The sequence below is a fragment of the Nuphar pumila genome, chromosome 13 (genome assembly GCF_984573655.1).
Source record: "Nuphar pumila chromosome 13, dmNupPumi1.hap1.1, whole genome shotgun sequence".
NCBI lineage: Eukaryota > Viridiplantae > Streptophyta > Magnoliopsida > Nymphaeales > Nymphaeaceae > Nuphar > Nuphar pumila.
This window is the reverse complement of record NC_143261.1, coordinates 101,386,641-101,409,806: the sequence shown is the minus strand read 5'-3', so window position 1 is coordinate 101,409,806 and position 23,166 is coordinate 101,386,641. Positions and strand designations below refer to the sequence as shown.

Sequence of the window (23,166 nt, the reverse complement as noted above, 5' to 3'; positions counted from 1 at the left end):
AAAAAGTGGTAACCCTACATTCCAAATTCGAATCGCAGTGTGTACCCTGGTGGTTCGAGAGGACCTGAGGGTTTTATGAAGTTTTCACTATGACTAGTACATGAGGGCATATATATAGTATATGAGATCAAAATGGAGTATCCATGTGACAGGATTTTTTTTCAAATAATACTCTTATTGCTTAATTTTTCATCTCATGCATCTCTTCTCTCACCTACTTGGTAACTGTAAGTTTTTAAACTCTGATTTTTTGAAATTGTTGGTGATTGATTCCAGAGTTACAAATTAGCAAACAGCAGTTTTCCCAAGAAAAAGCCGTTCGATCGGTTGGGCCCTTTGCAACAGAAAAGATGACCACCAAAATGAAAGGCCTATTGAAAGGCCTGAGATACATTTCCCAAATCTTTGGTAAGTAATCATTACAGAATTATGCCTTTTCCCCATAATTACTAACTTGGATTTGTTTTGTTTTTTTGCCCTCAAGGGCTGTGATGTGATGGGGAGGGTTTTTCTATTGGATTATCTAAAAAACAAACTTGGATTGTTCTTTAGCTTAAATAATGTTAAATGATTTGGGCATAGATTTTTTGTTTCTTAAGACAGGTCCATTCAACTGATAATTAGTAATTAGGGAAACAGTGATGTTGTAGAATATTTTTTATCCCATTAGTTGAATTTCAAATTATTTCAAACCCTTGCTTGAGGAAATAGATGTGTTTTAACAATGCTATATCGTATCTGCAGAAAATCAATACGCTTCACCCTGAATTGGATATTTTTTTAAATAAATGCAAAAAATATTAAATATTGATTTTTTAATATTATTTTAATGGTTTTAACATGCGTCACATTATGATTGACACATATATATAATATCTTTTTATTTTTAGCCGATAAAGATCGATTCATTTGAGTATCGGTATCGGGCCGATACAGCTGAATCGGTGGCGCCCATACTGATACTGAAAATTGGTTTTGAATGCTAAGGCTGTCCTGTTCATTTATTTAAATCATTACTGCACTAATTATATGGTTTTCTCGAAATACAGACACGAATTGTAAGGAACATGAAATGCAGATTGGATACCCAACCGATGTAAAACACGTGGCACATATAGGCTGGGATGGTGCTTCAGTAAACACTACTCCAAGCTGGGTATGCATTCTTAATCTTATCTCCAACAACTACTGATTTGTTCTTGCTTAATAATTTAAAATTTGAAATTAAAGATATTTACACAGAGACACCGCCCTCAGGATCAGAGACCCAGCCGCGTGTGTCCAAATAAAAGATACTAATTAAAGATACTAATTTTTAGCTTAGGAATGTAAATGGTTTGTGTTTGGGTTGCATGTGTCCAATAACAGATTCTACTAATTAATCGGACGTTGGCTAAATATTTGTGGATTTAAAACTCAAAGGGTGAAAAGCCCATCTTATATCTGTAGTTGGATTTGGATATCCATTGGATTCAATAGCAAAAAATCAAAACCATATCTGCATCTGATTACAGTCAAGCATGATTTGGGCTTACTAAAAAAAGAGTCAGTTTTAGTCAGATGCCGGATAAAAACCGATCCATTGACATCCTGACGAGTTTTTCTCAAAAAGGTCCTTAAGTTGGGTTAAGAATTGACATTTTTTTTAGATTTTTTTTTTTTCAAAATTGCCCCCTCTCCCTTACTCATTTTTACGAAGAACTTTACATGAGATTATAAATGTCATTTAGCTGCCCTTAATGGTTTCCATCAAGTGGTCGGACAGATCATGATGGACTTTGTTGCAATAGTTACGAAAAACTCTGAAACCCATAAATCAGCACAAGCCGAAGCATGATCACTCTCCGGCGCGAGAGGTAAGCCCTCAGAGTTTTAAGCTGCCAGGACAGCAACTATATAAGTACAGCAGTCGAAGCCAACGCAGCTATGTCTATGATCCTGAGGTGGTTTCTCCTACTTATGCAGCTTAGCTTTTTACCACATTGTTTCTTATCACAGATGAAAGAGTTCGGAACCGCACAGAATTTCCCATCTTCTTTGACTCCTTTTGGAATAGCAAAGGAAGCCGTTGGATCTCAATCTACAACGCAGGGTATGGATTTGTACATCAATATTTTTTTTTTCCGATGAGAAATATCGATATCACCAAACAAATCCATGCCTTCAATCCCCACCATTCATTGTGCTACGAAATTTGTGACTCATCATCTGCTATATATGTAGATTTGCAATCTCTAATCGACGCTCAAGAATCATTGGCTCGTGGCTCGCCACGAACTCCAAAGCAAAGGAGATGTCGCCAATCACCTAGTGATGTACCGTTGGACTCCCCATCAAGAGATTCACCGGATTTTCTGAAACCGGCGGCCAGGCGCCACCTCTCCGTAGGCGTGCCATCAGACTCACCCTCTCAGGAGGAGCCTTCCGATGTGAAGAAGCCGTCCAGGCGTCGTCTCGCTACGGGTTCGCCTGCTTTGGACTCTCCGACCCGAGACTCGCCCCGGGTCCCAAGGCAGTCACGCCAGAGGAGATCCAAGGGCTTGGCCGGGGAGTCTACTGGATCCACATCCAAGGGATCCAAATTAAAGATCACATCTGCTTTGGCTGAAGAAGAGGCCACTAAACCCTATGAGGAGAATCAACCGGCTTGAAGTAGAAAAGGGTATTATTGGTTGAGATTAACGAAAAAAAGGGAAAGTAACGTTATTTTTTTATAATTAATTTCTTGCTTGTAAATTTGGTGTAATTTATCAGCGATTCTTCATCATTTCGGATTTTATTTTATTTTATTTTTAATCATAGCATTAGCCCCTTTTCTAATGCATTTTTTTTAGTTATAGAGTACAAAATTCGGTATCATAAATCAGGGTGAGGGTGATTCTGACCCATAGATACCTCTTACCATGAAAGCCAAGATCAATGTTGTCAGTATCGGCCGATATGTATCTTATCGGCAGAAAATGGATACATACTAACTTAAATCGGCTATTTTTTAATAAATGTAAAATAGATTAAAAATAAAAATTTAATATTATTTTAATGGTTTTTAACACGTGTCACATTCTGATTGATACAAATTATTTTTTAATTAGTTTTTAGCCTAGAATTGGTATCGGCCGATTCACCTGAATTGTTGGCCAAACGATTCAGGGCCGATGCCGATACTGACAACATTGGTCCGGATCACATTCTGAATTGGAACCCACTACAGAACCAGAATTGAATCTGGAACCAAAACTGAACCTGACAGACTTTTTCAAAGAATGGATATTGTCTTGTCCAGGCTGACCTAACTCATACCGAGCAAGTAACAGCTGTCAGTGGGTTGGATTTATGCTTGGTATCAATACTGGCCTGAATCCGAATTATCAGGAATGACACAAAACACTGTCCTGAATATTGTTTGAGTCAATCCAACCCCAACCCAATAACATTTGGGTTGGGTCCACGAACCAGACACGAGTACACAACATGTTTATTTGGGTGGATTGTTCTGCACCCTGATGGGTCAGATATCCGACCCACCATCTCTACCAGACACTGATTCAGTTTCCAGTCCGGATTCAGCCACCGGAACATGGGCTGGATATAGGTTAAAGGGCTCCGGGGCGGATAAAGTATCTTAAAGTCAAATCTTGGTCCAATTGCAGCTTTCCTATTTTAAATGTAAAAATGCTGCCGTTTTAACCGGATGCTGATCCATCCAACTGATGGGATACCGAGTGGATCTTTCTATGTCCATATTCTTAGGCCTGGCTAGGTACGAACCAAGATGTCCAGGACCAGTTGACATAAAAAAGTTCGATCCATATCCCAATCTACAGGAACATACTACTTATACATCCCCAATATTGCGAAGTCATGGAGGCCCAGGGCTGTCAGCAAACCATACATCCAACCCATCAGTAGGGATCCCAATGAATCGGATTTTATCCCATATCCAACGAAATTCTGTTCGTTTAACCGGATGCTGATCCATCCAACTGATGGGATACCAAGTGGATCCATATCCATATTCTTAGTCCTGGCTAGGTATGATGAAAAAGGACCAGGACCAGTTGACGTAAAAAGTTAGATCCACATCCCAATCTACAGGAACACAGTACTTATAGTTATAGATCCCCACTATTGCGAAGTCATGGAGGCCCAGGGCTGTCAGCAAACCATACATCCAACCCATCAGTAGGGATTTGAATGAATCTGAATTTATCGGATATCCAACCAAATTGAATTCTGTTTAGTTGCATTTGGTAAGCTAAAACCATATCCACTTATAATTGGATGTATATATGGTTTTGATTGGATGTATGAATCTGACAAATATCTAAATTTGATAGATATTTGAATCCATTTTTGGTCGGGGGGGTCCGACCCATGGACGACCCTCTAGCATAGTGACAAATGTCACAAGATTTATGAAAATATCATGAAAAATTACTTAAAAGTTAAAAACGGTAAATTCTCGTGATATTTTCAATTTCTCATGAGTTTTTCATCGAAAACATAAATATACATTTTAAACACGATATTTATGTTTTTATTGGCTATTTATTATGCAAAATACATGTGTGTTTTTTATTTTTTTAATATGTTTTATTTATATTTTCTTATAAAATTATTTTTTTATTGCCGAGATTTTGCCAAAAAATTAATCAAATTCTCGCGAGTTTTTGGCTGCCCATATTTTGCCGTTTTTAACTTTTGTCACTATGCCCTCTAGTCTGGCTTTTAGTCCACTGGTTGACCCAGGAGTAAAACCATAAGTTAGGCCCTTTTTTGCTGCCAGCTGCCAGGATGTAATGAGAAGGTTTTAGAACGAATGCCCCCAAACTATTGGTTAGCTTATTTTTTCGATTCAATAACGTGTCAAGAAATGCGCGCCTTTGGTCAACACCTTTACTCGGATTCGAATCGTCTGACGGTCAGGGATGGGGGCCCACTTGCCTCGCCAGGGCGGCAAAACCACTATAAAATCGAGACGTGAAAGGGAAGGGAAAGGAAGAAAGGGAGAGAGAGAGAGAGGTGGGAGAAGGATGGCGATGGCGGGTCTGTACAGGCGCGTCCTCCCTTCTCCGCCAGCCATCGAGTTCGCTTCCTCCGAAGGAAAGGTACTCCCCCGAGATCTCCTTCTTCTGATCCTCCTTCTCTCATTGATCTCTTTTTTGGAATCTTCTCTATAGAATCGCGTTTTTTTCTTACATGTACTCGATCGTCGACAACCAGGCACGCTCATTCTATTTCATTGGGCATTGCTCGTTATAGAGGGTTTCGAAATCCTAGTCATCGCCGTTATCATCATCTTCATTATCTTCTTCTTTTTTTGTTTCGATTTGTGGTTAATACTATGCGATTTCTGGCTTCGAATCTCTCCAGCAACTCTTCTCTGAAGCCCTAGTGAATGGAACAATGGAAGGCTTTTTCAAGCTGATATCTTACTTCCAGACGCAGTCCGAGCCCGCCTACTGCGGTCTCGCGAGCCTAGCTGTGGTCCTCAATGCCCTCGGGGTCGATCCCGTCAGAAAATGGAAAGGTGAACCTCGGAATTTCTGCCTCTCTTGAGATTTTTTTTTGGTTTTATGTTTTGTTTTTTCGCGATTCTGAGGGATTTGCGTCATTATCGGCGGATGTGAGTTCTGCAACGGTAGTGCTTTTGGTGAGGATTCAGGGCCTTGGAGGTGGTTCGACGAGTCCATGTTGGATTGCTGCGAGCCTCTGGAGAAGGTTAAGGCCGAAGGAATAACGTTCGGGAAGGTTACGTGTTTGGCTCAGTGCGCGGGAGCCAAAGTCGAGGCGTTCCGCACGAACCAGACCTCGACCAATGATTTTCGGAAGCACGTTATCAATTGCGCTTCCTCGGAGGAGTGCCACCTGATAGCTTCATATCACCGGGGTGCTTTTCAACAGGTTGCTTCCTTTATCTGTTCCCCTTACCATTTAACTACAATGAGTTCGTATTTTTTTGTGATTATTAACAGTTTGGTACCTGTGCTATATTGTAGGGGTAGAAGTAACGGGGATGAATATTTGGGAATTTGTATGCTTTTTGAGTTATTAAGGATATATTTGTTTTTTTTTTTCAACAGTTATTCGATTTGATTAAAAATTATATATTTTCTAAAACAATCAGGTGCACATGGGTTTTGAACTAATTGGATCTAAATTGGTCCTATTTTTTGATCCGTTGTTGTATGTGGCATCATGTAATTACTTCGTATTTTAAGTCTATTAGTTGATCAAAACCTATGATCTTAGAATCAATGGCTACGATCTGTTCGTCTGCAAGCTATCCAAAGATTCTGAAGCCTTTTTGGGCACCAAAAGTTTGCAAAGTCATCTAAAAGATTGGTAGCGATGAATCTCTCCACGAGGTCGAGTTTATGAGAGAGAAAATTTTGTCTAACTAGTAATGGGCAAGAACTGATTTCTGTCCTTTGGAACTTGTTGTTGCACCCCACTCGTTTCTTGGCATGGATTGATGGTGTGCAGTTTATCATGTGGCCTCTTATGACTGGCTTCTTTGTAACTTTATGTTTTCTGAAATGCAGTCAGGAACATCTTGCTAATAGACTTTTTTCTCAAAGCATCTAGTGATGCAATTCCAAACAGATTTAGCAGCTGTTTCTAACTGCTTGTTTCTAGTAAACCTTTACTCAACCATACAACAACAACAACAACAACTACGCCTTCATCCCAAAACAATTGGGGTCGGCGATATGAACCAAAAAAGAAAATCATTCTAGGTCTTCCAGATGAATCCTTCTCCTCCAATCATTTCTATCCAATGTCATGTCCTCGGTGAGGCTCAAAGCATTCATATCCTTTCCTATCATCTCCATCCAAGTCTTCCTAGGCCTACCCCAACCTCTTTTAACTAATATATTTTTTCATTTCTCCATCCTTCTAACTGGAGCATCATTAGGCCTTCGCCGAATATGTCCAAACCACCGTAAACGATTCTCTCTCATCTTATTTTCAATGGGTGCAATGCCTACCTTCTTACGTATCTGCTCGTTCCGAATCTTATCTTTTATTGTATTTCCACACATCCATCTAAGCATATGCATCTCAGCTACACTCATTTTTTGAATATGATGTCTCTTGGCAGCCCAACATTCCGTACCATATAGCAAAGCGGGCCTAATAGTCGTTCTATAAAACTTTCCCTTCAACCGCAATGGCATTCTACGATCGCACAACACTCCAATTGCACTTTTCCATTTCATCCACCCAACCTTTATCCTATGATTTACATCTCCATCAATTTCTCCATACTTTTGAATGATACATCCCAAATATTTGAAACAATCATCCACCGGTATTTCTTGCTCACCAAGCTTCACTACACTCCCATCACTACTTCGTTGCTTACTAAACCGACATTCCATATATTCTATCTTACTCTTACTCAACTTAAAACCTCTTGCTTCTAATGTCTGTCTCCATAATTCTAACTTAGCATTAACCCCAGCTCTAGACTCATCAATCAAAAAAATATCATCAACAAACAACATACACCACGTCACATTTTCTTGAATTGATCTCGTAAGCTCATCCATCACTATAGCAAATAGGAAAGGGCTTAAAGCAGATCCTTGATGTAACCCAACCGTTATAGGAAAATTGATTGTCACCCCTCCACAAGTGCGGACATTGGTTACTACTCTTTCATACATATCTTTAATTATACTAATGTACTTGAGAGAAACACCTTTCTTCATCATTGTCCACCAAAGAACGTCCCTAGGTACTCTATCGTATGCCTTCTCCAAATCAATAAAAACCATATGCAAATCTTTGTTCCTCTCTCTATATATCTCAATAAGTTGTCTAAGAAGATGTATAGCTTCCATAGTTGATCTTCGAGGCATAAAACCAAATTGATTCTCCGATATCATGACAACCTTACTCAACCTAGACTCAATCACCCTCTCCCAAAGTTTCATAGTATGACTCATGAGTTTTATACCACGATAGTTTGTGCAATTTTGTATATCACTCTTATTCTTATATAGAGGCACCAAAGTACTCATAGTTTATACCATGATAGTTTGTGCAAACCTTTACTCAACCATATGTTTATAAATTTAATCTGATGCTTATCATGTAGAAATTTTCTGTATTGGTTTTGGTAGTTCGTGTGATTTGACCATGCTGGATACCAATTGGATTATGTTGGCTATGGACTGTTAGGTTTATCTGAAATTTACTTTGTTTTGCTGAAGATGGTACACTGCATTAGGTAACATGCTCTTGCACTTTGTCTGTAGCTAGTGAAGATGTGTTTTGCGTTTAATTAATGGCTGCTGGCTTTTCACTGCTTCAAATTTTTCCTAAAATGACTACTTTGAATTTTGTGATCTGGAGGCTCAAACATGTCTAGATTGTTATTAATTGGTTTGCAGACAGGAACTGGTCATTTTTCACCTATAGGTGGATATCACTCTAGAAAAGATATGGCACTCATTCTGGATGTTGCTCGCTTTAAGTACCCTCCGCATTGGGTTCCACTTCCACTTCTTTGGCAGGCCATGGACACTATTGATGAAGCAACCGGATATCGTAGGGGGTATGCATTTGGTCATGTAGTAACTCTCTGTCCATAGATATGGAACAATGATAATAAGTTGGATTTTGAACAACATTTGAAAGCCACTTTTGATTAAAGTTTTGAGATTTTGCAAGAAAGCTGGTAATGTTTAAGCTATGTTGGCTTACCAGTATTTGTAACTTTTCAGGTTCATGTTAGTTTCCAAGCTTCAGAAGGCTCCATCTTTGCTGTATACGCTGGTAATGATACCAGAAGCATTTATATTCATTAGGCTTATATAGGACTTGTATGTGTTTAATAACTTAATTTATATGCATGTGTTTTCAATCTAAGTTCACTGCTTTGGTTAAAATGAATGGCTCTTCCAAGACGTTATTCACCAGGTCACTTCTGATCAAATTCCACTCTCTGGAACTCGTTGGACTGTGATTTGAACAGTCTCCCATGAGTTGATTTTGAGATGTACCTGTCTCATGACCATTTTATCTTTGCTGCTTTGTATCAAATTACTTGACAATTTGACATGTTCAAGTCATGCATGTCAGTGTCTTATTAAGACAGGCTCAATACTACAGTAATTTCTGAGTCCTGACTCCTGAGAGTCTTTTTTCCGTTTTGTCTATGACGGACAACTTGGAAATATAGATTGTGCATAAGTGGATAGTCTTTCAAATCCTTTGTATAAAGATAACAGCTATATATTCCGAATTATTGTAAATGTAGATGACTTTTAGTTAGTCACCATATCATATGCAACTTATACTCAACTTTGGAATATTCTCCTGATGTATCAGAAACAATAGCATATTAATGATCCCAGAAAAAGTCCTACTTTTCCATTTCATTCATTTATTCACACACACAAAAGCAAAATGAATCTTTTCTAGATCTCCCACCCTTGTTGCAGCAAATGTTGGTAGGATATTCAAAGCATAGGTATGCCTATCCTATGGAAATGTTGTGGCAGTATGCTTTTGAGAAACAATTGAGAACTGCCAAGCAAGGATACAGTTCGATTTTGCATGCATGATACATACACACGACACCTGCACAAGCAACTGTTGAGAACTGCCAAGCAAGGATACAGTTCGATTTTGCATGCACGTGACATACATGCGACACCTGCACAAGCAACTGTTGAGAACATCCAAGCTGGGAGATAGATCTGGTTCACATGTGTGTGTGTATGGATGCACATGTGTATGTGTGTGTGTCCTTTGAGCATATCATAGGTGCATGGTTGTAAATATCATCAATTTTGGATTTATATGCTGATCTTGTCCACATTATGATGGTCAGGATCCATTTGGAGCAGGAAGTTTTTTCAGATTCATTAAATTCTTCCAAGATATTTATCTGGAGAAAGGAAAAAATAGTCCTTAGAAAATCTGAGGATTTTGGGGGTCCATATGGCTCCAAAAACTCAAAGAAATAAATCTGAATATTTATTTAACTCAATGGGGACATCTGTTTTAGGTATTAATGAATCATGTTGCGCTGTACTATGGTTCCATGTTGCAGCATACTATGGTTCCATCTGTTTTGAACTGGAGTGCTAAACTAATTGTGAAAAATTTGATGCCACTATGTCTATTTGGCAAGCTTCATGGCTAAAAGCCACCAACGGTCACATGAAGTGGGCCCCTCCATGGCTAAAATCCAAAAGAAATTTAAAAATAAAAAAGAAAGAAAATTACATACATATTCTTTAAATAAGAATATGCGTAAAATGAATTGAAAAGACTGTTTTACCCTTAATGGGTATAAATATATATTTAAATATATATGATTATATATATATATGTATGCATATGTATCTCTCTCTCTCTATAAATATATATAAAAGATAAAATACAATTTAACCCCCCCCCCCCCCTCAAACTTTAGGATGACATAACCGAAAGTTTGTCAAGAAGAAAGTTAAATCTTGGAGAACACAATGCCTTGGTGAAGAAGTCTACCAGTTGATATTAAGATGTTACATAAGAGAGGTCTATGATTCTTCTTAAGTATTCTTCTCGAACATAATGGCAGTCCATCTCAATGTGCTTCGTGCGCTCATGAAATGTGTGATTTTTAATAATATATATTGTACTTTTATTATCACAACACAATTTTGTGGGCCCTTGAATGTGTATGCTCATGTCTTCCAGCAATCTCCGAATCCAAACAATTTCCATGGTAGTGGTTGTCATGGCTCGTTACTTAGCTTCGGTAGATGAGAGGGACACTTTTTGTTGTTTCTTGCATCTCCAAGAAACCAAGGATTCTCCTAAAATCACCTCCTCAATCAGAGTCGGTATGAGCAATTAAGTTTAAATCATATGAGGAAGATAGAAATACCCTTTTGTTTACAATTTCCTTTATTTATCTGATAATTCGGAGAATTGCGCTCATATGTACTGTAGAAGGGGCATGTTGAAACTGACTAGATATCAGGTCTGGTAATGTTGAGATATGTTAGTGATCCAACCAGTTGCCTGTAAGGAGTGATATCTTTCAGAGGAATCCCATCGTCAATCTTCATTTTTTATCCTATTATTTCAGGAGTTTCACAGACCTTGTCATCTGTAATTCCTGATCATAGTGATAAATATCGTGAGATTTATGAAATCTCGTGACTATGTCACAGGGATTCGGCTAGCAGGGTGCCGCACCCGCGTCGACGCGACTCAACGCGGATGCGGGTGCGGTCAACCCAATCCTGGGTGCGTTGACCGCACCCAGGATCATTTCAGTCCATTTTTGTTTGGATTTTTTTTTTTAAAAAAAAAATTGCCCTACGAAATGGGCTGCGAAATTTTTTTAAAAAAAAAAATCTGCTAGCAGCTGACAGCAGCTGCCTTTTCAATTTCGTAAAAGATTTTCTCTCTCCACAATAAATGACAGCAGCTGCTGCTCCTGCCTTTTCAATTTCGTAAAGGATTTTCTCTCTCCACAATAAATGACAGCAGCTGCTGCTCCTGCCTTTTCAATTTCGTAAAGGATTTTCTCTCTCCACAATAAATGACAGCTGACAGCAGCTGCCTTTTCAATCCTTTTTCGTAAAGGATTTTCTCTCTCCATAATAAATGATAATGATGGTTCTTTTTAGTAAAGGATTTCCACTGTTCTCCTGACGAAATGGGTGCGTGCAGCTGTATATAAAATGAAATTTGAAAAAACCCGCGTCGCATATATATATATATATATATATATATATATATATATATATATATATATATATATATATATATATATATATATATATATATATATATGTTTTTTTTTTTTTGCCCCTGCCGCACCCCCGCACCCGGGTTTTTTGGAAGTGCCGAATCCCCGCACCCGCACCCGCGCCCGCACCCGCACCCATGTGACATAGTCTCGTGATAATATCACGAGAAATTGCCTGAAAGTTTAAAACAGCAATTTCTTGCGAGATTTTCAAAATATCACGAGATGTATGAAAAAACATAAATATTGCGTTTTATATGCGATATTTACGTTTTAAACAACTATTTATCGCGATTTAAACACGATATTAATAAATTTTATTAATATTTTCTTATAAAAATTATTTTAGATTTTTAATTTATTTTTTATTGTTGAGATTTTGTCGAAAAAGTGCAAGATTTATGGATTTTTTCAATTTCTCTCAAGTTTTTAAAAAATGAGAAATTGTCGATAAAAATGTTTGTCACTATGTTCTTGATCTGTCAATAACCTCACAAGCAAGTTTAGTTTGAGATAAAAAATAACCTTTGTGAGAATAGACAACCTCAATACCCAAAAAATGTCAGAAAACCTAAGTCTGACATTTCAAATTTTGTGGTTGATGTAGATTTAATGCTCTTGATTCCTTTGACATCATCACCTGTTATAACAATAATATTACAATTCCTGTATCAAATTTCTTAACAAACAGAGCAGTGTCAGTATAACATGATGAAAAACCATTTTCTAACATTACATTATTAAATCTGTCGTACCAAACTTTGACAGCTTATTTTAAACCATAAAGAGTTTTTCGTAATCGAAGAACTTTTCCTTTAGGAGTTTCCATACCTGGTGGAGCATCTATATAGATTTCTTCATTAAGATCTCCATTTAAAAAAGCATTTTTGACGTCCATTTAAAAAATATTTCATTTCTTAATTGAGGCGATGGTGATGAGACATCTAACAGTGACCATGCGAGCTACCGGAGCAAATGTTTCATCATAGTCAATTCTATATTCTTGACTATACCCTTTTGCTACTAAGAGAACTTTATATCTTTCAAGAGATTCATCACTCTTGGTTTTCACTTTAAACACTCATCTGCATCCTATGGTTTTCTTTCCGTTAAAGAGATTTTGAAATTCTCATGTGTTGGCTTTCCTAAGATCTCTAAGTTCGTTTTTCATAGCTTCTTTCCATTTAACACATTTTTCGGCTTCCTCAAAGTTTCTAGGCTCAAAATATGAGTGAATGGCACTAAGATAAGCTTTATATTTAGGTGAGAATGAATCGAATGATACAAATATTAAGGGAACTTTTCTAGTTCTTTCAGTTCTTCTAGGATTTTTATCATAAGAGGAGGTAGATTCCCCAGGTTCATTATATTATTCAATTGCATGTGTATAAGTGATAGGATTACTAGATGTCCCTCTTTCTTGATGATGGTTGGTAGATGGATTGGAATCATTTTCATCTATTTCATGATCACTGGTATCATTACATGATAATTAATTGTCACTAATATCATCATTTCTAGATAATAGGTCAAATAAAAAGGAATAATCAACATTATTTTCATGTGACTCATTTTTTTTAAAACACTATTATTTTCTTAAAAGGTCACCTTCCTTTTGACATATAGTTTGTCATTTGAAACATCATAACATCCATATGCTAGATGTAAAAAGTGTGCACAAAGGCACAAGGAGAACACTCAGACGTGCACAAAGGCAGGAAACTACCATGCACAAAAGCATAAGAATATCTCTTATTATTAAAGCCATACTTGAGAGCTTTTAAGAAAAGCTTACTTTACAATGAAGGGGAAGTCCCCTATTTATAAGGAAATGAGAGAGCCATTGGAGGGGCTCCTCATGTGAACGTTGGAGCCCCTCTAACGATCATTCTATTGACCGTTGGAGGGGGCCAACGTTCACATGAAGTGGGCCCCTCCATGACTAAAAGCCAAAAATAATAAAAAAAGAAGAAAAGAAATTAAAATGAAAGAAAGAAAATTACATACATATTCTTTAAATAAGAATATGTGTAAAATGAATTGAAAAGACTGCTTTACCCTTATCGGGTATAAATATATATTTAAATATATATGATTAGATAGATACATATACAGAAATATATATATATATATATATATATAAGATAAAATACAATTTAACAGTACTATGGTTCCATGTTGCAGCATACTATGGTTCCATCTGTTTTGAACTGGAGTGCTAAACTAATTGTGAAAAATTTGATGCCACTATGTGCATTTTCCCCGTGGTGGACAATACTTAAAAACATAGGTTATGTCTATTTGGCAAGCTTATGAATAGTGATGTTGATTCAACTTGAAATTAGTTTGCTCCAAAGCTCTTGTGTATCATCATGGATAGAATGGCATGCAAAATTAGTCAGACTATTGTATTAGCAACTCACGGATGCTTCCACCTTGCCAGGGAACTTCAGGAGTCTGGCAACCTCAAAATATTGGGGTTCAAAATTTGCCTGGATTAGAGCCTGCGAGCAATAAGTTCTTTGTATTAATGGAATGTTCCTTCACTACAGATGACCTAGAATTGTGCATGTGTATGTGAAAATGTCTACGAAGAGACAATACGCATACAAGCACAAATACCTCACAAGCGATGTGCACAAAGGCACTCAAATAACACTTGAACAAGTACGCACAAAGGCGTGAGAAAAACAATCATGTACAAAGGCATGAAAAGGAAAAATATATTGAAAATGGTCACATTTGTGACCGTTGGGAGCCTCCAATGGTCACATTTGTGACTGTTGGGGGCTCCCCAATGACTCTTTTGGGGAGCCTTCCCTAGGTGGCACAATCCACAAAAAACAAAAAAAAGTAAATAAGAAAAGAAAAAATAAAAGAAGAAAAATACAATCATATTCCAAATGAAATATGCGTAAAATAGAAAATTATAGAAATACCCTTTTCGGGTTATTACGAGCAAAATATATATATATATATATATATATATATATATATATATATATATATATACATACATACAACAAGATAAATGATTACATTTTAACAGTCTGTGTATCTACGTGTGCATCCAAATGTACTGCATGTTTGTGTGGAAGTTTGGAAAAAGGGTATAGTAGACCTTAAGGAAGATTTAGCAGTATGTACAAAACAGCCTAAAAGTCCACAGATTCCAAAGCTCTAGTACAAAATGTGCATGAACGTTACTTCCTTGGATTGATAATGACCATCTACACTAAAAAGGAAATGCATAAATGTCGGTATCCTCACACCTGATGTATAAAGCATTCATCAGAATACCCAACAAGAACAAGAAGTAAATAGTATGTAATGTCTTGAGTCCACTTTAATCCTGTTCCAATCCACGAGCAATTTGATCAGCTTTATTGCAGCCTATGTCATTGTGTCATTTAGCTTACTTGAAGCATGATACTCCCCCACTCCTTCCTTGCATGAAAACCCTAGAGCTTGTTGTAGAAGCTTTGTTTCTTTCTTTGTTGGGGCTGATTATTCGGTTGCCTTTGGCTTACCCAGATCATTCAAGCAACTTGATAGGTGCCATAGTATCTGGTCATGTTGTGGACATTGCTGAGGCTTACCTGGGCAACTGATGTGTGTTATGTTTAACTGGTGATTCAGTTTCATTTTTGTAATTCATTTTTCTGTGGGCAATTTCATGAAATATATTAGGACTGCTATGTCTTTCCATAGCTCATTGCATGATTTTGTTTCATGTTTTTGTGTAGAGCTGTAAGCATGATGGCTGGGTTGGCATTGCGAGCTACTTGCTTGATAAAGTCCCATGCCTTCTGAAGTCCGAGGGTATAAATACAGTGCAGAAAGCCCTCTCTGTCATTTTTACATTCCTACCCTCCAATGTAGAAGAGTTCATCAAGTGGGTTGCAGAGGTTCGAAGGCAAGAAGAAGGGGAAACAGGATTAAGTGAGGAGGAGAAAGGAAGACTTGCTTTCAAGGTCTTTGTAACATGGTCATGCTTTTTATTTTGGGCCTTGGCAAAATGTTTTGAAAATTTTGCAGAGTATGGTATAGTTGTGTTAATGTATATATATATATATATATATATATATATACACACACACACACACATACACACATTAGTATATATATGTATTTCCTTGTGTATATACCAAAATACCCGATAGGGGTATTTTGGTCTTTTCTCTGTACTTCGTATCTTTATGTATATTTTTTAGTTTTTCCTTTTTTTCTTTTTCTTATTTGTCCTCTTTTTGGGACCATTGGGGGCCCCACATAAATAGGCGTTGGGGTCCCCAACGTCTATCATCGGGAGCCCCAATGGCCTCCCTTTTTAGCCCTCTCATTTTGTATATAAAGGGGACTTCCCCCCTCTTGAATGTAAGGAGTTCTCTCTTGAATAATATTCTTTTGCCTTTTGGCATTCACCCCATAGTGGTTTTTGTAATTTGCACGTTAAGTGCTTGTGTTATTTGGTTCATTATTAAATCCCTTTGTATTTTCGCATGTTATTTGGTTCATTATTGAATCCCTTTGTATTTTCGCATATCTCATTACATGGTATCAAAGCCAATTGGGTTATTTGTAATCTTGGAAGTGTTTTTCTAAGTTCTTTCTCATCTCTACCACTCTTCTTCTTCATGGAGCACGACACAAGAGTAAAACTTTCCTTCAAGCTCAACGGATCAAATTATTTGATGTAGGCTTCGACAGTGGAGAATCATCTTCGTGGAAAGAAACTTTGGGGTTTCTTAATGGGTACCACTCTTGAACCAACATTGAAGCTCACCAAGATCGAAGGTGGTGTCGAAAGGGCTCTTGATGGTGAGGATCACATTAAAGCAATCAATGAGCATCAAACAAAGGTAGAAGATTGGGAAAGTAACCGCGCTAAAATTTTAGCATGGTTCATGAACAATGTTGACATAAAAATTTGTGCCAACATTGCTAAGTTTAGAAGAGTCAATGAAGCTTGGTTCTATACTCAAAAGGATCTAGCTAGACAATTTTTTTGTCAAGAAAAAATTCGATCCACTAAACAAGGGGACATGAGTGTCCGAGATTGTTTTAGTGTTTTGTCTCCCCTTTGGGATGAACTTGCTCTTCTTGAGCTCAAATGGGTGGCTTCGGAAGATGTTGAATTAAGAAGAGAACTAGTTGAGAAAGAACATTTCTTTCAATTTCTTCACGGTCTTAGATCGAAATTTGAACAAGTGCATACTTTCTTCATAGAGGCAAGGCCTTACCTATTGAAGATGCGCTTGCCGAAGTGTGCCAATAGGAAACTCGTCTTGGCATGACTCATAAAAGTGATGAGATCTTGGTTGTTACTAGGCCGGGATCCAATGTTAAGCCTTATAGACCTCCTCATTTTGCCAAGAATAATGGCTTTAGAAAGGGCATCATTTGTTACTATTATAATGAACCGGGTCATATTATGTCCTAAGCTTAAAGGAAAAGTGGCCGCTGTTAGTGAAAATGTCCAAAATAAAAAAGTGAACAACAATGAATGAGACATTAAAGACACTCTAAATCAAATTTTGGAGGCATTTTAACATCTCCTTAAATGCTCCTCTACTTTGGGTGTCACCATTGCAACTTCTTCGTCTCTTCTAGGTATGTGGATTTTGGACTCCGGTGCTTCTTTTCACATGATATCATATAAACACGTCATTTCTAATGTTCATTTCATTCACACATCTTATGTTTCAGCAGCTGATGGGTCTTCTTTGAAAATTGAAAACATTGGAACACTTGTTTTAAAACATTCTCAAGAAATTTTTGTTCCAAAAGGGTGTTCAAAAAATCAATTTAAACTTATTTTCGGTCTCTCAAATTACCCATCAAGGTTGTCAAGTTTCTTTCTCACCTAAAGATTGCACCGTGCATGATCTCCAGTTCGGCAAGGCCATAGGAGGGGCGATCTATATTTTATGGATTTTTCGACTCTACCATCCAAGTCATTTTGTAATTTTGTAAATGTCAAGAGTAGAGATGATTGTCACAACTGTTTGAATTGGTTCATTTCGATGTTTGGGGTCCTTCTCCTATCATGTCTAAGGGAGGTTTCTCATATTATGTAATTTTTGTGGACGATTTCACTAGATACACATGGATTTTCTTTCTAAATAGAAAATCCGAAGTGTTTTTCATCTTTAAAGATTTTCATACAGATTAAGAATCAATTTCTAAGTAGTTTATCTATTCTAAGATCGAATTCAGGAGGAGAATATATGTCAAATAAATTTCAAACTTATTTGCGACAAAATAGAATTTATCATCAAAGATCTTGTCTTAACACACCGCAACAAATTAGTCTTGCGGAAAGAAAACATAGGCACATTATAAAAACAACTAGAACCTTTCTAATTTCTAAAAATATTCCAAAGTCTTTTTGGGCCGAAGTCGCTTTAACTTCAACATACCTTATTAATGGAACCCCTACGTCGTCTTTAAAAAATGTTTTTTTCTTTTGAAAAACTTTATAATATGTCTTCGGATTTCAAAAGTCTAAGAATTTTCGGTTGTAAATGTTATGTCCTTACTTGCAAAAATGATAGTCTTTCTCCGAAGGCTATTGAATGTATTTTCTTAGGATATGGTGAAAAACAAAAAGGATACCGATGCTTTGACTTATCAAATAATAAACTTTATATCTCAAAAGATGTTACTTTCCTTGAAGAATAAGATGGTTTTGCAAATGATGATCCAAAAGAAAATAATGACTATTTTTCTTATTTGATTTACTAACCCGGCAAGCTGAATCAAATTCGATTGAAAATCTTGAACTTATCAATGAAGTTGAAAATCAAAATGAACTCATGAAAGTAACAAATAATAAGTGAAAATACTCATCCATGTGCTTTTGGTAAATTTTCTCAAAATATTTCTTTAGAAGAATCATCTCAAAGAAGGTCAAATCGTATCTCTAAAGCACCAAATAGATTTGTGTCTTATGAGTCTTTTTCACCACATTTTAGAACTTGTCTATTAGCCATCCACTCTTTTTATGAACTATCTCATTACAATGATGCTAAACAATATGCACATTGGAATGAAGCCATGGAACATAAACTCAATGCACTTAAGAAAGCCCAAACTTGGGAACTTGTGGATCCTCCTCAATGTAAGAAACCCATTAGATGTAGATGGATTTTTAAGGTAAAAATGAAAAGTGATAGATCTTTAAAAAGATATAAGGCTAGATTGGTAGCTAAAGGCCATGCACAAGAGTATGAGGTAGATTATGATGAGAGGTTTGCCCCAGTTGCTCGAATGACAAGTGTTTAAGCTCTTGTTGTAATTGCTTCTATTAAAAAATCACATATTTATCAACTTAATGTTAAAAATGTTTTTTTAAATGGAGATCTTAGTGAAGAGATTTATATGGATCTTCTTCCTGGTATGAGTTTAAATGGAAAAGTTTTGAAAATAAAGAAATCATTGTATGGTCTTAAACATGTTCCCAATGCTTGGTATGACAAATTTATTAATGTGTTAATTAACTTGGGTTTTGTTTCATGTTATACTGACACTGCTTTCTTTGTTAAGAAAATAGATGATTCTATTATAATTCTTCTCCTTTATGTTGATGATATGAACATCACCGGAAGCGACATTGAGGGAGTAAATGACATTAAATCTATGTTAAAAAAAACTTTTGATATGTCTGACTTGGGTTTTTTGAGATATTTTTTGGGTATTGAGGTGACCTATTCACAAAGAGGATATATTCTATCCCAAATAAAGCTGACAATGGACATTTGTGCTAGGTCAGGGATTTCAGATAATAAGAAAGTAGAAACTCATCAAGTTATAAATGTCAATTTAAGACTTGAAGATGGTGTTCTACTTGATGATCCTACTTCTTATCGACAATTAAGTGGATCACTTACTTGTCCATCACCCGATTGGATATTGCTCATGTTGTTCATTCAGCAAGTCAGTTTCAGTATGCTCCTTCGACAGTTGTCATGAGAATTGTGCGATATATCAAGAATACTATCTTAAAAGAGATTTTCTTATCCTCTTCTTTTTTTGATTTAACTGCTTATAATGATGCAGATTGGGGAGGTAATTCCAATGATCAAATCTCAACTACTGTTTTTTGTATTTTTTTAAAGAGATTTGCTCATTTTTTGGAGGTGCAAGAAACACAAAAAGTATTCTTGTAGTTAACTGAAGTTAAATATCGTGTCATGACAACTACAACTATGGAGATTGTATGGCTTAAAAGTCTTTTTTGGGATATGGGGGTCATCATTTCAACTCCTTCAAATATGTGTTGTGACAACAAAACTGCGATCTACATTGCAAGCAATCGTACCTTCCACGAGCGCACCAAGCATATTGAAATGGACTATCACTATATTCGAGATGAATACCTAAAATGGATGATTTCATTGTCTTATGTTACATCAGAATATCAGTTGGCCGACTTCTTCACCAAAGTGCTCCCAACTCCTCGCTTTTTGTTTCTCCTTAACAAACTTTCGGTTTTCTTAAAGTTTGAGAAGTGTGTTAAATTATATATATATATATATATATATATATATATATATATATATATACTCGATAGGGGTATTTTGGTCTTTTCACTGTACTTATCTTTATGTATATTTTTTAATTTGTTTTTTTTAGTTTTTTTTGTCTCTTTTTGGGACCATTGGGGGCCCCACCTAAATAGGCGTTGGGACCGTTGGGTTAGGGGGAGCCCCAGTGGCCTCCCTTTTTAGCCATCTCATTTTGTATACAAAGGGGACTTCCCCCTCTTGTATGTAAGGAGTTCTCTCCCTTTTTCTCTCTTGAATAGTATTCTTTTGCCTTTTGGCATTCACGCCATAGTGGGTTTTGTAATTTGCACGGTTCATTATTGAATCCCTTTGTATTTTCCGCATATCTCATTACAAGTTGGGGATGGACAAACCTCTGATCTTGACTAAATTTAGTCAATGCATGAGCATGAGAAGGAAATGATAATGATCAGTGTTTGGTGTTTAAGAATTATTGATATTGTACAATTTGTTGTCCCCATAACATTCCTCAGGGCTCAAGTTTGTATTTTTTATTTGTTGTTTGGAAATATGAATATCAGTGTCCAAGAATCATGGACGTTGCAAAATTTGTAATGCTCTCCAGAACTGAAGGTTGTGTTTTTAAGTTTGTTTCAGGAAATGGTATTGCAACAGATGCGTGAGACAGAGCTATTTAAATATGTCTCTGAGTGGCTATCAACTGAGAACCCATGCTGCATAAAAGCTTTATCGATTATGGGGAGTGATGAGAACCTGCCACAAGTTGCTGCTAGTGTTTGTTGCCAAGGAGCAGAGATACTGACAGGATGGGTGGGATCTGCAAATGCATTCTGCTGCAAAGTATCATGTGTTAAATCCCTTGGGCGCGAAGATCCAACCACAGTTATCTCAGGTAAGGTTGTTGCAGGCAACTCCGAGCAAGGTGTAGAAGTGCTGGTTCCCACAGCTCAGGTGAAAAACCAGACTTCTTGTGGTTCGAAGCGAAGTGACTGTGTTAAAACTTATCCGGCGAGCGGTGATGTATTGACTGCCTTGCTGCTGGCACTGCCACCTAAGACATGGAATGCTCTCAAGGAAAGCGATGTGCATAAGAAATTTTCTGATATGGTTTCCTTGGAAAATCATCCGCTCGTTCTTCAAGAGGAGGTGTGCTCTCTCTCTCTCTCTCATTTGAAGTTTGAACAGAAGTGGCAAAATATGAGTTTTTGAGGCAAAAGTTCAATGTGACCTGCAGGTTTTACACCTGAGACGGCAGCTCTGCCTTCTTAAGAGGCATAAAGACAACAAGCTGGACGATGATCTTGGTGAGCCATCATACTCATTCTAGGTACACCCTTTCTTGTAAATCGCCATGTTTGATTAGTGCAATAGCAAGTGCTATGTGGATAGTTTAGGTGTTTGTGTGAGTCGCAGACTACTACACCCACCTCGTACTCTTCTTTATCACACAGGAGCAAGGATGGAGATGAGCTCATCTCTTGTAACTGATGTACGTATTAGTTTATGCTTCTTTTATTATATTTAATGAGGATTTTGATCTCAAGGCACCTCATATGGGGAGAAAGTTATCAGGATCAAAGAAGATTCAAGGGAGGTAAGATCTCTCTCTCTCTCTCTCTCTCTCTCTCTCTCTCTCTCTCTCTCTCTCTCTCGTGTGTGTGTAAAGCTCAAGTTCGACCCATTCTGAAACAAAGATAGGGAATGATCATTAGATGGACCTTTGCTTGGATAGTGTTAGACGATGAACCAGAAAACAAATCTAGACTAGTACTTCTAACTTGAAGCATACAGTGGGAAGACAGAATGAATTGTGGCGAGAAGCATCAGAAGTTCTGCTCTCAAGGTCATGAATCCAAGCCGAGAATAGTAAGGGAATATGGGGAATTAGGCTCCGGTTGGAAACTGGCAGTCGGGTGGAATTTATGCATCTGGAAAAGTGGTAGTCATCAAATGTTGGATTTTGTGCAAATACAAAAGAGAGAGGGTCTCACTTCCTTTCCCAAATGCATAAACTTCAATCCCAGCTACCACTTTCCAAACATCCGGCACTTTTAATAAATGCATAAACTCATCCCAGCAACCAATTCCCAAACAGCTCCAAGTTCTCCAAAACATGGTTTACAACGAGCTTCAACTCCAAGCTCAAGGTTGGTACCTCAAGGGCATCGCACCTTCTGCCAAGCCCCATCGATTTCTTGATGTTTGACTTGAATGACTTGGTCACCTAACCGTGCAAATATGATTTTCAATCTTTTTTTAAAAATTTTTTATGTGGAATTTAAAAATGAACATCCTTCAATACATGGAAACTTCAAAAGGATAAAAAGCGGACCATTTTTGCGTAAGAATTAGATTCAACACAAGTTTCTTACAAAACAAACAAGGTCGAATGTATCATAGTATCTGATTGATTGCCCAGACTTGTCGATAACCTCTTTTCGCAGAAAATGACGGTTCTTATTCCTGTCCGCTAAATGAATGGATTGTCAGCATGAATACGCTTAAAGTTTGTAATACTACCAAAATTGCAAGTGGTTGACCATTCAATCGAATCCATCCCCGTATCATATCCGCTGATTAAGAATATGAAATCGTTTATTGGCGCTATTTGTGATTATGGCATAAAGCACAAACCTGAATACTATTTGGGTCAATCCAAACCCCCAATGAATCAGTATTTGGTTTAGGCTTGAACTATGATTTTTGGTCAGATATTCAACTCAACCCGTCTTTACCAAGTATTTTACATGCATTTTGAAATGAAAAGTTGGATATGATCTTTCATTTTCTTGACCCATATAATTTAAACCTGAACCCAAAATTGGTGGATTATTGTTTACCCCCTAGCCCTACTAACAGGCCTTTTTTCTT

At 37.1% G+C, this 23,166-nt stretch overlaps 2 protein-coding genes across 3 annotated transcripts; both read left to right on the top strand.

Moving 5' to 3' along the window:
* The first annotated feature begins 315 nt into the window (after positions 1-315).
* On the top strand, positions 316-2,680 carry LOC149819497 (uncharacterized). Its single transcript, XM_089985960.1, has 4 exons — positions 316-408; positions 1,050-1,156; positions 1,999-2,092; positions 2,224-2,680. Exons 1-4 carry the CDS (start codon positions 351-353, stop codon positions 2,649-2,651), a joined length of 687 nt encoding a protein of 228 aa, XP_089842086.1. The 5' UTR covers positions 316-350; the 3' UTR covers positions 2,652-2,680.
* Positions 2,681-5,030: 2,350 nt separating this feature from the next.
* On the top strand, positions 5,031-21,838 carry LOC149819496 (glutathione gamma-glutamylcysteinyltransferase 1-like). Of its 2 annotated transcripts, XM_089985316.1 has the most exons (8): positions 5,031-5,108; positions 5,374-5,530; positions 5,666-5,904; positions 8,403-8,566; positions 8,736-8,787; positions 15,511-15,738; positions 20,932-21,441; positions 21,530-21,838. In XM_089985316.1, exons 1-8 carry the CDS (start codon positions 5,034-5,036, stop codon positions 21,620-21,622), a joined length of 1,518 nt encoding a protein of 505 aa, XP_089841442.1. In that variant the 5' UTR covers positions 5,031-5,033; the 3' UTR covers positions 21,623-21,838. The 2 variants fall into 2 exon arrangements, with proteins under 2 accessions (XP_089841442.1, XP_089841443.1); XM_089985317.1 differs by lacking the exon at positions 5,031-5,108 and having other exon boundaries at positions 5,425-5,530; positions 5,646-5,904.
* The last annotated feature ends 1,328 nt before the right edge of the window (positions 21,839-23,166 follow it).

Bases quoted from the DNA above. Each gene is read 5' to 3' on its own strand.
- LOC149819496 (XM_089985316.1), top strand. From the start codon at position 5,034: ATGGCGATGGCGGGTCTGTACAGGCGCGTCCTCCCTTCTCCGCCAGCC. The intron at 5,905-8,402 runs GTTGCTTCCTTT...ATTGGTTTGCAG, and splicing joins ACCGGGGTGCTTTTCAACAG to ACAGGAACTGGTCATTTTTC. The intron at 21,442-21,529 runs GTGTGCTCTCTC...TGTGACCTGCAG, and splicing joins CGCTCGTTCTTCAAGAGGAG to GTTTTACACCTGAGACGGCA.
- LOC149819497 (XM_089985960.1), top strand. From the start codon at position 351: ATGACCACCAAAATGAAAGGCCTATTGAAAGGCCTGAGATACATTTCC. The intron at 1,157-1,998 runs GTATGCATTCTT...TTCTTATCACAG, and splicing joins TAAACACTACTCCAAGCTGG to ATGAAAGAGTTCGGAACCGC. The intron at 2,093-2,223 runs GTATGGATTTGT...CTATATATGTAG, and splicing joins ATCTCAATCTACAACGCAGG to ATTTGCAATCTCTAATCGAC.